Genomic DNA, 16545 nt, shown 5'->3' with positions numbered 1-16545 from the left:
TGCATTTCAGTCATGAACATATAAGTTCAAGCAATGGTTTCATGGCACTACATGCTTTTATAGAGTAATTCAGCACCATATAAATAATAATCATTAATGCAAACTCCTTGTGGTGCCAACTATGGCCGAAAAAATACAAACGTCACTCATTTTCCTACATGAAAACAGTCATGGGGGTTAATGTTGGGGTGATGGTGTTCCTTACTTCAAAAAATATAGAAATATTGCACATTTAGTAGAATAATTAAATTATAAATATAAACACAACAGCCACTTTATATACCTGTTAAACCACTCATTAAAACAATGACTGATTATCAACCAGTGCCATGGCAGCCACTCACTGCATTTAGGCACATAGACAGGTCAAGATAACCTGCTGTTCAAAATTTGAAAATATCCATTGATATTATAGGAAGGAAAAGTAACTCAAAAAAATCAGTAATTATAACCAAGGTGTGTGGAAAAGTCTTCCAAATCTTTGGATGCACAACATGTCAAACCTTGACGCAGCTGTTATGGCCTGTCTAGGGGTGGCCAGACCACAACGTAAGGGTGAGCCATCTTCATCAGAGCCAAGCAGCCACATCACGCAATTGGTAAAGTTTGATAATGATTTATTTACAATATATTGATTCGTTAGGTTATTTGACACAAACGAGGAGCTGATTATAGCTTTGGGGTGGACCTAAACAACAACAAAACAAAACAACAAACCAAAGGAGCCTATCTCGAGTATTCACCAAACTTACCTAATCAAACCAAATGACAGCAACTTGCCTCCCTAACTACGAAAAACAGGAGAAAACTATCATCAAACAAAAAATATTGTTCGGTGTGATGGATCTCACACTGTAAGAAAAAAATCCAAAAAAACAGTGATATTCCAGCAGCTGGGGTGCCAAAATAATACCATACAATAACAGAAAATAACTTTCTCATAAAAATACGGTTATTTTCATTAATGACAATGCAGTTTGTTGCCCTAATTTTATATGGGATTTTGCCTTTTTCAAGTGCTTTTAAACATAAATTAGGAACATTTTAACGTGATCAAACAATGAAATTACCTATAAACAAGGTCAATGGATGCGGCAATATGAATAATACTTAAATGTACAGAAATATACTGTTAACAGTTGGTTTAAATAATAATGGATTGCATTTATATAGCGCTTTTCGAGACCCTCAAAGCGCTTTACAATTTCACTATCCATTCACTCTCACACACTGGTGGAGGCAAGATACAGTTGTAGCCACAGCTGCCCTGGGACATACTGACAGAAGGGAGGCTGCCATATCGCACCATCTGGCCATCACCAGTAGGTGCAGGTGAAGTGTCTTGCTCAAGGACACAACAACCGAGACTGTCCGAGCTGGGACTCGAACCGGCAACCTTCTGATTACAAGACAAACTGCCAACTCTTGAGCCACGATCGCCCTAAATAACATTATTTGATGCAAAAAAAGTTTATAAGAATCATTTTATATATTTTTCCATAGCATTACATTTGAATTTAAGAGTTCAATCTTTCAAATAACGGACAAATATTTGTGAAATTATGATACATTTGTGAATGTATTTTAACAATCTAAATATGCATATGTACAGACAAATATATTTGAAAAACAAGAAAATTATGTTTTATTACATTTACAGTGATGTCATGTTATTTTACATTTGACATGTAAAATCGCAGTCTATTTATGTAAATTTAATGATATTCTTGGAAAACAGTACAAAACTGTAAAATACACAGTGAAATACTTTTATATTACAATTTTTTTTACAGTGCAGTTTCTGCTGCCACATTCAGATGGTTGGGTCAGAATTTGATCTAAACAACATGAAATAATGGATTCAATCTGCCTTCTATCAACGCTTCAGCCTAGTGGTGTTGTAATTACAACTCTTTCTCCAATCGATCTTTCTGAGTTAACTTCAATAATTACTTCCTCCAAACCATCAACGTGTCTTTTAGACCCCATTCCTGCCATTAATTAATGCTTCAATCTTAAATATGATCAACCTATCTCTAATAATCGGCTATGTACCACAAGCCTTCAAGCTGGCTGTAGTTAAACCTTTACTTAAAAAGCCATCCCTAGACCCAGCTGCTGTCTTAGCTAATTATAGGCCAATCTCCAACTTTCCTTTCATATCAAAAATTCTTGAAAGAGTAGTTGTCAAACAGCTAACAGATCATCTGCAGAGGAATGGCTTATTTGAAGAGTTTCAGTCAGGTTTCAGAGATCATCACAGCACAGAAACAGCTTTACTGAAGGTTACAAATGATCTTCTTATTAGAATATTAGCGCCAAATCACAACAACAGTCGCCTTAAGGTGCTTTATATTGTAAGGTAGACCCTACAATAATACATACAGAGAAAAAACCAACAATCACATGACCCCCTATGAGCAAGTATGTTTGCGACAGTGGGAAGGAAAAAACTCCCTTTTAACAGGAAGAAACCTCCAGCAGAACCAGGCTCAGGGAGGGGCGCCCATCTGCTTCAACCGGTTGGGGTGATAGAAGCAAAGGACATGATTTCAGTGTAAGCTGCCAGTATTATCCAACATGATCTGACAGCAGCTCATTTACAGTTTTATGGAATGTGAGGCTGTTTAGAAAATCTGTAAATGTAACACACAGAGTTTGCGCATATCATATGATTATAGTTTATGATGTTGTGGTGTATCATTGAATTATTGTACAGTTAAATCCTTTCATCTGACTTACTTAAGTGCCCACATGGAGTAGAACCATTGGAAAGTATTTTTGAGTGCATATCCTGATCCTTACATAACTTATTCCCATATTTGTTTGTGTTTTTGTAAAAATTCCATAAAATGTTTTTTACAAAAACATAAAAAAATTCCAAATGAGGCATTCAAAGTCAAAATTAACCCTTTATTCAATTTCATAGAAAACATCTGTTTACAATGTAATCATTGGAAAAGTGCAGAACAGAACGACAAGTCCTTGTGATCACAAGAGAAAATAGTTATAGGAACTCACACTACCAGCAGGAAAGGAGTAGCTCCCATTGCACAGCAATGTTTCCTGTCTTTTTTCACACAGAAAGCAAGTAAAAGTAGGGACTGAAACTATCACTGACTACCAGTCAAATACTGTAAAAAGAAAAAGTATGTTGTGCCATGTAGATATGTAGATTTAACTTGCGACTTCAGCATAAAACAAGCCTGTGTTCTGGCTTAGGTTTATTCAACAGCATGCTCTGAAGTTACAATAAACTGTATGTGTTTCTTTATTAACCAGAGCACAGCAGAGGTCTGCAGGCATGAGATAACTCATGGTTTAAAAGTGTTTTTTGGAATCCAAGACTCAGAAACATTTAATGCCTGTTTTCAGTGAACCTGTTCGTTATCTCCAAATTCCATTTCCTGTTAGAAAAGACTGTAAACAAACATATTGTACTGTAGTGGTTGCGGATGTGTTGAAATGAACATTTACTCTGAACATTTCCAAGTGTATATTCGTCTTATAGTAGTCTAAGCAAAGCCCGTTCATTTTCCCTAATCTCTTCACAAGATGGGGTAGCTAGCGAGGTTGGTGATGCCGCAGAGGTTGCCACGGTTACGTGCCATCAGGATGTATCCCTTGTTGCCCCATTCCTCACCCCAGCTGTGAAGAAAAGCCAAAAGACGGAGTTAAGATGGAACGATGGAGACAATGAAATATCGCCAGGAGTCAAACAGCATTTCAGCTTATCATTTTGACAGATGACATGAAAACAAATCAACAAACAACCAACACTTAATTTTAGTGGACATTTGAGCCACCTGATGCCATTCAGACAAGTGACATGTCCCACCTGTTCTTGACAATCCAGTACTTCTTCCCCTTGGTGTTCACTCCATAGCCTACTGCCAGTACGGCATGATTGACGTCATCTTTGTTACAGTTGGGATCGTAGTAAACACCTAGGTTCACAACAGAGAGAGAGAGAAAAAAAGAGTGAGCTGCATTAGTGAACAGTGCATAAACGATGTACCTCGCACACTTTTTAATGTTGAATATAACCAGAAAGCTGTTGATGTGTTATGTTTAATTGTTTTACTAGTTTTACTAGGTGTGAACTCCATGTTTAGTTTATTTAATTCATATTTAATGAAGAAATCCTGACTAAACAGGCCCTTAAATTCTAGGATTTTATTCCACACACTTTCCTTCCCTTATATGAAGTAGGTGCAGATAATAATTTCATCTGACCAGACATATGAGAAGTTCACTGACCATGCTTGTAGAACTGGAAGCTGCTCTGTTGTGCATCGATGCCCACAGACACTGGACCAACTTTGTAGAGTGCAACAGCCAGCGCGCGCTCATTACCCACTGGGATCTCCTTGTAGCCTTTGCACTGGGCTGCCATGCCTGATGCATTGTAGCGGCAGGTCTGATCCTGCAGGCAAGACAAAGGAGGAGAAAATGCTAAAAGCGTTTGTTGCCGATTTTAAAAGTGTCAATTCTTGATATTTAAGATGCTACTTTTCATGTCCTTACCTCACAGTATAATCATATTTAGGTAGAATATCGAATTTTAATCCAATGGTTATTACTGATTAACCGACAATAAAAGAAAGTTAATAATTGCTGTATAAAATCAATAGTCAAAATACTTGCTATGCAAGGTTTTAGTACCTTGTGACTCTTCTGTCACATGTTATATCACATGATGTGTTTGGTGCAATTCCAACTAACCAAACAATAGAGAGACGGCAGATTTTTATCATTACCGAGCAGATGTACTTCCTTCTCATATTACCAAATAACTAAAGAGGAAACTATGCTCACTCTGTGGGAGAGTTTCCACTTCATCATTTCTGCTGAATCACCTCCCTCTGGTAAGATGTTTGCAGCTACTTTACTGTCAAAATGAAATATTTTCTTCCTCGTTGCATGTTGTTGGTGAAGCGTGTGAAGGGGACAAACGTGACACCCTCACAGCCAAGTGAGAACCTCTTCACCATCTATGCATCTGCAGCTAACAGCTGATTACTGGGTATTATTTATAACAACTAGGTTAAAAGACTTTTTGTGCAAAGCTTCTTTGTAAGAGTGCGTTACCAGAACAACTTCGAGCTTATCTTAAGTACTGGAAGAGGTGGGGCAATCACTCATTTAAAAAACAACAAACACCAACTAAATTATACTTGTTTATTACTTTAAAAACCCCCGCTTGACTGCTTTGGACCATCTTGCTTTTATGTGTTCAAGCACCCAGTGATATTAAAATATAAGTGCTTAGTTTATAGAGGATGTGGCACTCACGACATGAAATGAACTGAAGTGAAAGGCTCAGATTAATAAGCTACTTCAAGTTTAGTTGTGTGTTTGGCAGAGTGGGTTGCTCACCTGTCCAACATATGGGTAGGCCGCTTCAGAGTCAATACCTCCATTTTCATTCACATACTGGAAGGCATTGGTCATGTAGCCTCCTCCACAGCCGTCGTTCTCTGTAACACAGTCCACCAGGTTCTGAGGACTGAGGTCAACGAGCTGCCCGGTCTGCTTGGCCAACTGCCCCTCAAGGGCCCCGGCAGAGCTAAAGGCCCAGCAGGAGCCACAGGAGCCCTGTCAGGGGTCAAAGAAAGACTGGTGAGTAAGAGGTTTAGTTTGATATGTACATACCACTATGACTGGACTGTTGCTGACAACAGTAAGAGGAAACTAAGCCGACATGGAAGCTATAATCAGCAGAAATGTAAGAAACCCAGACCAGACCAGAGTTGGTAGGAAACAGGAATAAATGTGCACATTGTAAGGAAATATAAACCCAGCTGTTCTGATAGGCATTATTTGTTAAGCAAACCATTTGCAGAGAGCCTGTTTTTTCCTATAAAATAATCAGTCATCAAGGAATAACAGCATATTTAAACCATATTTATCATATTAAAGAGAATCATTTAAACAGATTAAATCAACATCACAGCAAATGCTGTGTCTTCTCCTGTCTGTCCACCGGGAGGCAGACTGTGACCACATTGACAATGAAAGAAAGCCATTTCTGTTTGCTGATCGAAATTCTGTAACTGCTGTGAATTTGGGTTGTAAATAGAATCAGCTGCTGGGCAGTTTGTGGTGTTCAGTAATGTTGAAACAGTGTTAATGACACACGGTGAGAAATGGTCTTTTTTACAGGTCTGGACTGACACATCCAGCGCTAATGAATCACTGACACCGCCATCGTGTTTGGCTTTCACCCAGGAAATAGGGACTTGCTGTAATATAGATGAACGTTTATGTTGAATTTAAATGAAAAGGTTATTCTTGTTAACATGTGTTGGGTGTAACTAATGCTTCTGTGCCTGAAAAGGAACAGATCCCTTTCCCTGCATGTTATGAACAACCTCCCTGGAGGAGTGCATGATGTAATAACACTAGGTTAATGCTTACAGCTCTGAAACGCTTACATGTCCACATACATTTGGCTTTAAAGTGCGTCTAGAAGTAGAAGGACCCATTTCAATCTTATTCCCTATTCAGACGAACAAATAATAGCTTATTATTTTCTTTTTTTGGCCTTCATTTTGAAATATCTGAGTCTTCACACCTCTAATGCTCCACGTCAGTCTGCTGCTTAGAGATGCCCCAATTAAAAACTTTGTAAATCTTAAATCAGATCGCTGAATGTTGTTTGTGGCTTTGAGCTCAGCGATAACAGAAATTTGCCTGAACTGAAGAAAACATCAGAAACAGAATTCAGTCATCATAAAAGGAGCTCAGGATGAAGCAGCAGAGCTGTTACTATGCAGAGACTGCAACCAGTTTGCTGCATAATTCATGAACCAAAGGAACCAAAGCAAGAGCTAAAAAAAAAAAAAAATCCTGTTTATGGCTGTGTGTTCAAATACATCCGCCAGGGGGAGACAACGTAACACACAAGCCCTCAAATTTATGTTTTACTAATTTATATTATCTATCACAGTTACCTATTTTTGACACTCATATAGCAATGATTTCTATCATAATTTGTTATCACAATAAAGAAACTGTTGAACATTGTAAAACATTTCCTACAAGTATATTCACCAATTCCACCAGATGAATGTTGTTTACATAAATGGTTGTTTAATTTGCTCTTAACGACCAATTACATCTAATAATGAAGGCCTTTGTTACCAAGTCAATTAACCATGAGAACAGCCTGTTACTTTTAGTGTTGATCTGAGCATTAAGTGGGACTGGTTACGTCTTTAAATGTTTAAATAAACGCTGCAAAGTATTTTTCTGAATCCTTTTTCTTTTTTCGAGGTTACAGTAAAAAAAAAAAAAATCTTCACAAATTGTGAATTACATTCAATTTTTTCAAGGCAACAGGCTGCTGAATGTTTTCATTTATACTAGAGATGAATATAAAGGTGTTCACCTACACTTACATAAAACTTTTTAAAACTATTCATTTCTGATTTCAGATGGTTTCATAAACATGTACTTTGACTTTGTGTAAAACAATGTCAGATATTGCCACTGAACACAACATAAAATGTGTAACTGAAATCCCAGTTGATGTCATTATTCTTGCCTCTGCCTTCAACAGTAACAGTTCCCCACAGAAATCACAGAGGTTTTGAGTTTCACTCTTAAAACTTTTCCTGAAAATAGCCCTAGGAACTTTTTCTTAGTTCTCCACAAACTTTTAGACAAACAATCATATGCCAGAGCCCACAGGAATCCTAACTGTAGATTACTCTGCTAAAATCTACAAAAACTTCCTCCAGTAAGAAACCTGCTGTTTCAGATTTGATTTCCAAGAACTGTGACAGAGCAGATTGTCTCTGTCCTCTGTCCTGTTTGGTCTGCCCCGTGTTGCGATATGCTACACTGTACTTGATCACGTTAAATGTTTCCATTACACAAGCTGTGCCCTTGTGCTGCTATCAATTGTGTGTTGACTGACACATTTCATTTGAATGCTATCTCTAAAACACTTGCACTGAATCTATTTATTCACACATTTCTGATTCATGCTTTTTTTTTGTTAAGTGCCTATTTCTTTCTTTATTAAAAGCAGCAGCCACACATGTTTTTTTATGCTCACTTGGTCAGTGAATTGTGGTTGTGAAAAAAAAAAGAAGTTAAAGCCGCACTTTGACAGTTAAAGAGCTGCTTTCTGAAAACCAACACATGCAGCTAATGATACCAAACAACAACATTTCAGCTGATGATATTAATCCACACTGACAGAAACTAGTCAAATATTATTCAGTTCTCACCTGGTTCTTAACTGAAGTCACCATGCCCTTCTTGCGGTAGTCAACAGATTTGGGAATTTTGGAGGGCATGTCATCCATAGCCAGTGTGAAACTGCGCTCCTGGTTCACTGGGATTTGCAGGCCAGTCATCTTCTCAACCACCTCCTCTGAGGTCTGCATGAACAGAAACACAGTTAAGGTATTTTAAATTGTGTTTCACATCGTAGGGATGTTACTGAATGAACATTTGAACAAAGTTGTAGTCGGGGTCATAGGTCATAACATCCAGGCAATGGGATTTTTGAATAATTGAATGAGAGAAAGTGTTCTTGAAAAAGAACCAGAGTGCCGGGGGGAGCTGGAATACAAAAAGATTTTCAAATGTGCATATGACAAACTGCAGACTTCAAGAAACTGCAGGCAAAGGAGTAAAGGAGAGAGGGATATAAAGAGGTCAAAGGGAATTCAAATTTGTGATACATTTGTACTTTTTACTGGCTGCCACAATGGAACTTTTTGCTAAATAAAATAAAAAAAATCCCCACTTTGTTATTGTCTGGATTCCCTGGGGCTTTTATTACAGCTGAGTCTAAAAGTAGAAAGATCATTAATGGAAGAAATACAGGCCATCTGTTAATTTCGTTTATTTAATTTAAGTGCTTTCAATCAAAATGGAAAAGCATCCTTCATTTCCCACCACCTGTTATTTCATAAACATGAAATTGGCCATTTGTCAAGAATTCAGATGCGCATACTTGTTCTATCACTAATAAATGAGCTTGAGCCCTGCCATGTTGTGCTTCATTTCTGGAGCAGCCTTTTAAAGCCTCTCCGTGTTGATGAAAAAAAGCCACCATCAGTCACAACCCATGCTGGCATGTCACTGACACCGGCTGATTTAAGGACACCAAACCCAGTTTCACATCAAGGGGCTGCAGCATGCATTAGTGAATAAAAAAAGCAGAGATGACAAACCGACTGCAGCTGCAAAAAGCCAAAACTGCTGAAGAAAACATGAATGTGACATGCAGGAGCTATTTTTTACTGTCAAAATTACCCAGATCTTACTCAAACAAGCAAAATATTTGCTGTTCCAGTTTCTCAAAAAGGTGGATTTGATTGTGTCTAGCGTCATACATGAAAGATGTACCAGAAGAAACAAAATATTTTGTACTTTAGTATATTCAAATCTATGTTGGTGTGTTACACACTGCAAGTGACATGTATAAAAAATAGGGACAGATGGTCTTATAGAGATGTAATGTGCTGGGATCACATACATGTCAAAAACAAGATGTAAAAAAAGTGAACATGGAGTCGTGATTAGGACAGAGATGTGCCAGACTGCATGACGATCCACAACCAATAAGAGCGTCTGGTTTTTCAGAAACAGGCTTCTGGGACGAGCAGTGTGAGCTATGGTATGTCCACTGACTCTTCTTTTTGTCAGGTTTTAGACAAAGTCTAAACCAGTGTCCTTACCGTAATTGTCGGGCTATAAGCCGCTACTTTTTGCACAAGCTTTGAACCCTGCGGCTTTTAGTCAGGTGCGGCTTTTCTATGGATTGTCCATGAGCGGATTTGTTTTGTTTGTTCCGCTGTTGTACGGCACTACGTTGCCTGGCGGAAGGATCGGAGTTCAAGAGTGGTATGTTAGTCACATGTCCATCCGCCAGGCAACGTAGTGCCGTACGAAGTAGCGCGAAAAACAAACTTCAAAGTAGCACTACGCGTTCAGCTGGAGGCGTGGATGATGAGCGGCGATAAACTTGCAAAAAGCAAGTTATGCCCAACTCCACCACTGGATTCTGACAGCGTGGGAAAGTGTGAAAACATCCACGATCACCAACGGATTTCGAAGGGCTGGACTGCTGCCTGATGGAGAGGAGGCTCTTCAGAAGGTGTTCGACTCTGACACTGACAATGAGGATTTCTTTGGTTTTGAAAGTGACAACGAAAGAAAGGAGCTGAGAGTGGATGATGAAGCCACCCTGAGCCTGTTCGTTTCCTGGAGAAGAGGACTTTGGTGGTTTTAGTGCGCAGGAAGAAGAGAAAGATGGTGGTGAATGACTGACTTTTCTTCTTGTTAAAGCCGTGTCACTGCACCTGAGCCTAAAAGGTAGTCTGCATCTATTTTTCTGGTGTGCTGTAGGTTATTGTTATGTACTACATTTGTTACTCATTTATGAAGCACAGTACATGTTTTGTACTTGTAATTACCACTACTTGTACACATACCCTAAAAGGTTATGCAAATATGTACCCATAACTTGTTTTTCAAAATATTAATAAAAGTGGTGTGTCTCCAAACAGCCATCTCTTTCCTGACAATTCGATTTGTGCATATTCTCTTACATATGATAAGTCAATATTGAAACACCTGCGGCTTTTAGTCAGGTGCGGCTAATGTATGTACAAAACAGGATTTTCCCCTGCTTTTAGCTTGTGCGGCTAATATTCAGGTGCGCTCTGTAGTCCGGGAAATACGGTAATTATGATGCACTTCATGGAATAAAAAGTTTTATCTGGTATTTGACAAGATTGAACTCACCATGTCTCCCAGATGGTTCATCCCCATCTCAAAGGAGTGAATGCCCAGCGCGGCCTCCTCGTTGTGAGCCTCAATCATGCGCATATTCTTCTCCCAAATGGCCCTGCGGATCCCCTCCTCACCCTGAGGGGAACAAAAGTACACGTCACTGTACTTAAGTTAAAAAAGAGCTCCCTGGCTTACACTTACAAAACAATCCACATTTTTAGAAGCTTTAAAAGTATCACAAATAAATATTGTAGCAGATGTTATAAAGAAGTCATTATCATTTCGTTGCTTCCATTATTATTAGAAACAACGGTGACCCTCCTAATATGAACAACAAGAGGACTTTTACTTTCTAGGATGATGATGCAGCCTCACTTTTGAACTGGTGTGAATGGTTTTCTTATAAAAAAAATCTTTATAAAAAATAAAAGAAACACTTTTTCCAGTCTTAAAGTTTGCTTTCCTTGTTTCTACACTCATGCACGAACACCTGACAGCTGAAAGAAACTAATCTAGGCAAACAGGACAAATTTGCATTATAATTAGCAGATTAAAAAAAAGCTTGTCTGTGTTACAGCCCCATTTCATTAATTAGGTCAATTAAACCAGTGCACATTCACACAACAATCTTCCCTACAGATTATACATATGTGGGTTAAAACATTAGTTTGCCTTTATTCAAATTCCACCACTATGTGTCATCCACGAAAGAGTAATATTATAATATGGAAGTGAGATAGAGCCAAGTGTTTGGTATTGAGAAAATCAAATATGCTCTACTTAGTAGTCTAGGTAATCTCACCAATGATTAGCATAACTATAAGCATTATTTCCATCTTGATATTCATTCCAGTAATGGAAAATGTAAATATGGTAAGGGGACTTTGATTATATTAGATCAGTGATGCCAATTCAAAGAAGGTTGAAAAGCTCTCCTGTGCATAAATACTGATTAAAATCACCATGAGGGGGAGAGAGAGATGTCTTTTCTGCACACTACAGAAACACATGTTATAAAAACTATATACGCACATTCAGTTCATGAATCAAAGCACATGTAACTATACACACTCATGAAAACTAGACATAAACACACACACACATGCCCCAGCTGTGGAGTGCTGACCTCTAGCTTGAGGTGAAGAGCAGAGGGATAACAGATGCTCAGTGAGCATTCATGGAGTAAATCACAGTCCGCTATGGTTTAAGAGCAAACTGCAAACAACCCCTTCTTCACAGCCAGGAAGAGAAACAGAGTATAGGGATTTTTTTGCCGCAGAGAAACCGAGAAAGAGGAGTGGAGGACTTTCCTCTGTTAGAAATTTCTGGCTCTGGTGATATGACACATAAAAAGCTAATGATAAAACTAAATTACAAAATATGCTAGGATTTTTTTCTCCTCTTGTTTCATAATATCATTAAATAATGATTTAAATACCCATAGTTGTTGAATTAGTCTTTTAAACTGAAAAGTGTTGAATTATACTAAACAAAAAAACAAAAATTTAAAGTTTAAAGGAGGATCCAAACATCTACTGGTTATGGATGAGAAAGTTGGACTGACAGAAAATTGCATGTCCTGCTTCAGGTAAGCTTCTGTCTGTTTAATTTTCAGCCAAAACAAAGAAGAAGATCAACCAGTGCTGCCATCAAGTAAGGAGGTAAAATTATCAACAGTTTAAACATAACTGATTCGATCATATAAAACAAAATGTGACTGGGGAAGCATATTTGTTCCCTGTTAATGTTGCTGATGCTTCCTTCTGTGACTCTCTGGCTTTACCTGATCTGCTGTTAGCGTTTCTGCCAAAATAACTGAAACTGGTGGAGCTTCCTTAAAAAGGGCAGCTTAGCCTGCAGACTTACAGAAGCCTGTCTTGGGCTAAGATGTGGAACATGCTGTGTATAAATAAAATATGAGTCTTTGCCACATGTGTATGCAAATGTATTAAACCATGTAAATTATAAATAACTACATGTTGCTGAGACTGGATGAGGTTTTTTTTTAAGTCAAACATAGCATTGTGCAGTCATGTCTATTCCTTTTCAAGGAGCAAGTTGCATCAGATAAGGAAAACCAATGATGTTTTGAAACTGTGATATGCACATTTGATGGGAAAGCACATAATGTGCATATTTTTTTATTTCATTATTTCATTTTAGAATTAATGTATTCACCAAAGGCTTCACCAATACTGCTCTCAGTTTTGTTTTCAGGTTTAGTGTTTTATTTGTAGAAGTCCTCTTTCAGGAAAATCAGATTTAAAAAGAAGCATCTGCTTTTTAAAAACAAAATCTTTATATTTCCTGCCTTATATTTAAGTTTTCTTTGTGCTATTTATATCTCTTAATTTTATCATTATTTTAACTCTAAAACAATAGTAACACACACTCACCAAGCCATTGTATTCTTTCCTATGTGTGCTCTTCCACTCTTCCCACTGGGCATCCAAAGAGTATTCATCAAAACGGCCCAGCGCAGAGGTAGCCAGCAACAGCACACACACAAGTGGCAACATCCTAAAAGAACAAAAAACACCTTCATGTTTTTATTTATACCAAACCCAAAAGTTTTTTTTATTAACAAAGTTTTATTTTTTACAATAGAGTTTTCATATTTCAAAAGTGTCACAACATTATAATTAGGGTATGTGTACGCATATAAAATATCTCAGTGTTATCTTATGGGTGTCCAAGAGAGGAGTTACTGTCAAAATTCCCATTCAGAAACAGAAACAGTTTACCATATGAACTTGCTGGAGAAGCTTAGGTTTGAATCAGATCACTTCTTCATTTATAACCTTCCTGTCTGCACTCGACTGTCATAAGGATAAAAGCTAATATATATATCTATCGATATCTATATATGCTTTCCTATAATCCAGTGAGAGCATTGTGTTTCTGCAGGGGTTTACTCTCATGTGGTTGGTTTCATTATCTCAATCATGCCACAGTGACAAAAACAAAATGCTAAGTTGCACTTCTTGGGAAACAAACCTCTATTCCATGTTTTGGTTTGAGACAGGAAACTCTCAGGATAATTCTTATATGATTTTCAACGAATTTCACTTTCGTTTTCAGGGTCAGACCGGACAATGCTGGATATAGTTTGACAGCAAATGTGAATGACAGCTACAGGATGAAGTCTCAAACACAACTGAACTCCACTGAGAAAATGTTTTCACTCTCGCTCTCATCAGTGATTCAAACATTTTAACTGTGGGTTTTTTAAGTCCAGGCAGTGTGAAATTTTTTCTCTGCCTTTGTTTCTTGGGCTTTCTGAGTCCATCTTATATTTTAATACATTGTGCTTCTAATCTGCATTTGTGGGCTTTGTTTCCAGTAAAGGTCGCTGACCTTGGAGTTTCTCTTAACTAAGAGCAGAAAACAATATTTCCTTTTGTTTTCTTTTCTTTTTCTTTTTGATTCCTGCTTCCTACACTCATGGATTATACACAGCATGGCTTCACCTTTGGGTGAAAATCTATGTTTTAAATAGAGCAATCCCATGATACATGCCAGTAATTCAGCATATGTGCACAATGCTGAGTATGAGTCACAAGACTTCTCCCTGTGGTAGCTTATGTTTTGAAAATAAATTTATATTTTGCATAAAACATTAGCATTCATGACTTTTTTCACATTCCCAGATGTGTGGTTTTTTTTTTTTTTTTTTGCATTGGTATGTCAAACTTTCCAGAACTCAAACTGGCTGCCAGTAAATGTTACGTCTCCCTGCCCCCCTCTTCCAAGAATGACTCTATTAATGTGCAGTTGGGTCAAAATTGTTCTGTAATCTTTTTTAAGGCTGATTACTTTCTTAGCTGCAGAAAAGCTATGCATATATTTGAACCAACATTTATGGAAAAATCTCTTTCAAGGTCTTGAAAATCAGTTCATGTAATTAAGTAAGAGCCATGTCTAAGTTCAGTTCAGCTGAGTTGTTTTTACTTAAATACTAAAATATCAGAAAGCAGCAGTTCTTTCAAACTGATTTAAAGTTTAAAACAATAAAGTTACAACACGCACAAAAGAGCAAAAAAGATTTTGTGTGTTAGGAGTGTTAGGAGATCAGCAGTAAACAAACTTACCTGAAGTCCAAAAGTCAAAAAGCTCAGGGAATTCTTCCGAGTTTGACTTGGTCTTCCTCTGCTGCTGAAGTAGGTCAGTGGGCGAGTTTATATCGGCTGAATTTTGAGGAAGTACAATGGGAGCTCCAGGCCTGGGGAGGAGTTTTCTTCTAACATGGAGGGAAATTACATCTGGTTTCACTGAATAAACCGGATGATGTCAGGTGTCAGGTTACAGAGACATGTCTGAAAACTCCACAGAGGATGTGGCACTGCTGCAGTCTGGGTTAGTGCTTGAAGAACAACAAAGGTGCTTTGAAAAAAAAAAGACCTGGAACTTGGCCTTTCTTTACAAGTCTAACACTGATTATCTTTTATAGCAGAACATTGATTTATATACATGACCATGCTTTGTATTTTGTTCAAGAATCAAAGTGACCTTTTAGTCTGCTTTCAAGTTTACTCTAAATCATGAAGAAGAAGAATAATGCTAGGTTAACATAGATGAATGGATGGGTCTCTGAGTGATTAATTATTGAGCAAAGATATTTTTATTCCAAAAGGAAGGAAGGAAGGAAGGAAGGATGCAGCAAAAAAGGCACATGGAAAAAAACAATATGGTACAAGTGTGTACAATGTAATAGTTGTCAGCCAATAAACTGGGTTACTCAGTTTGCACTAAAAATAATTTGACGGTGGGCACCAGCAGCGGCTGTTACAAGAAAACATGTCATCTCCTGCACTGCAAATTTAGTACTGCTATTATTTATTTAGCATTTAGTGTGGTCATTATGAGTATCACTGGAACCAAACCAACGCGATAAGTCAAAATATTTGCAAAGTTTTTTTTCAGGCCTGTCGGCTGAAGATTTCCAGAGACTCTTCCAGCGCAATTTCTTTTGTCTCTTGTTATGCTGAAATTTTTCTCAGCAGAACATTTTCTCAGAACGTTCTGACACTTGGTGTGGAAAGGCTATTAAGGCTACTATATGTATTTTTTTATGTTCATTGTGTGTAACTGGAAAACAATTTCTCTACTTGAAGAATAAAAACCAAACGTGCTTATTTTAGATTTTAGATTAATTATACAAGAACACAGCATGTGAAACTTGATCATGAGTGGCAGTTTGATAAAAAAAACATTCCCACGGCAGAATCCAAATAGGTCTTTGCCATATTTGTATTTGCTCCAATTTCTGTCTGTTTGGTGGTACTTCCTCTTGCTGTTAGTCATGTGTGTATATACATGAATGTGTCTTATGACTCCTATACTCATACTGTTGTCTAGCACATATCTAGACAGTGAATTAAATATAGGAGCATCCCGTGCAGCTGAGATGTCCAGTGATACATGTCCATGTTGCTACAAGTTAATCAGACGTATAATCATGTCTCCATGAACAATAACACATTGTTCAATGGAGAGGCCTTGCTAACACAAGTGCTTGCACTACCATTATCACAACTGCTATTACAAGATTATTCATGCATATCATTACATATCAGTCTATCATGTGTTTGTGATCTGGACAAATATATATTTATGCCACCTTGAACTTGAAACATACCAAGGTTTTGCAGGCAATGAAACTTTAAGATGCTAACATGATATTTTGGTGCACAGCTATGAACAATAAATGACAGGACTATACCTTGTCTTGTATTTGTGTAAATTTAAATCTTTATTGGCTCCTTAATTCCCTAATCAGTAGTGGCT

The 16545-nt window shown here is 37.6% G+C and overlaps 1 protein-coding gene across 1 annotated transcript; it reads right to left on the bottom strand.

Annotated features, from left to right (window-relative positions):
• Window positions 1–2899: 2899 nt before the first annotated feature.
• Window positions 2900–14983, bottom strand: ctsk (cathepsin K). Its single transcript, XM_014409478.4, has 8 exons — window positions 14850–14983; window positions 13155–13278; window positions 10771–10893; window positions 8241–8393; window positions 5380–5598; window positions 4261–4426; window positions 3839–3947; window positions 2900–3648 (listed from the first exon to the last, which is right to left on the bottom strand). Exons 2-8 carry the CDS (start codon window positions 13275–13277, stop codon window positions 3549–3551), a joined length of 993 nt encoding a protein of 330 aa, XP_014264964.3. The 5' UTR covers window position 13278; window positions 14850–14983; the 3' UTR covers window positions 2900–3548.
• Between the last annotated feature and the right edge of the window lie 1562 nt (window positions 14984–16545).

This window comes from Maylandia zebra, linkage group LG11 (genome assembly GCF_041146795.1).
Source record: "Maylandia zebra isolate NMK-2024a linkage group LG11, Mzebra_GT3a, whole genome shotgun sequence".
In the NCBI taxonomy this organism is placed as follows: domain Eukaryota; kingdom Metazoa; phylum Chordata; class Actinopteri; order Cichliformes; family Cichlidae; genus Maylandia; species Maylandia zebra.
The sequence above is the reverse complement of the archived record's forward strand: the minus strand, read 5'-3'. Positions and strand labels throughout refer to the sequence as shown.

Bases quoted from the DNA above. Each gene is read 5' to 3' on its own strand.
- ctsk (XM_014409478.4), bottom strand. From the start codon at position 13,277: ATGTTGCCACTTGTGTGTGTGCTGTTGCTGGCTACCTCTGCGCTGGGC. The intron at 5,599-8,240 runs GTGAGAACTGAA...GACCCCTGACAG, and splicing joins TGACTTCAGTTAAGAACCAG to GGCTCCTGTGGCTCCTGCTG. The intron at 3,948-4,260 runs GTCAGTGAACTT...TTGTGAACCTAG, and splicing joins CTTCCAGTTCTACAAGCATG to GTGTTTACTACGATCCCAAC.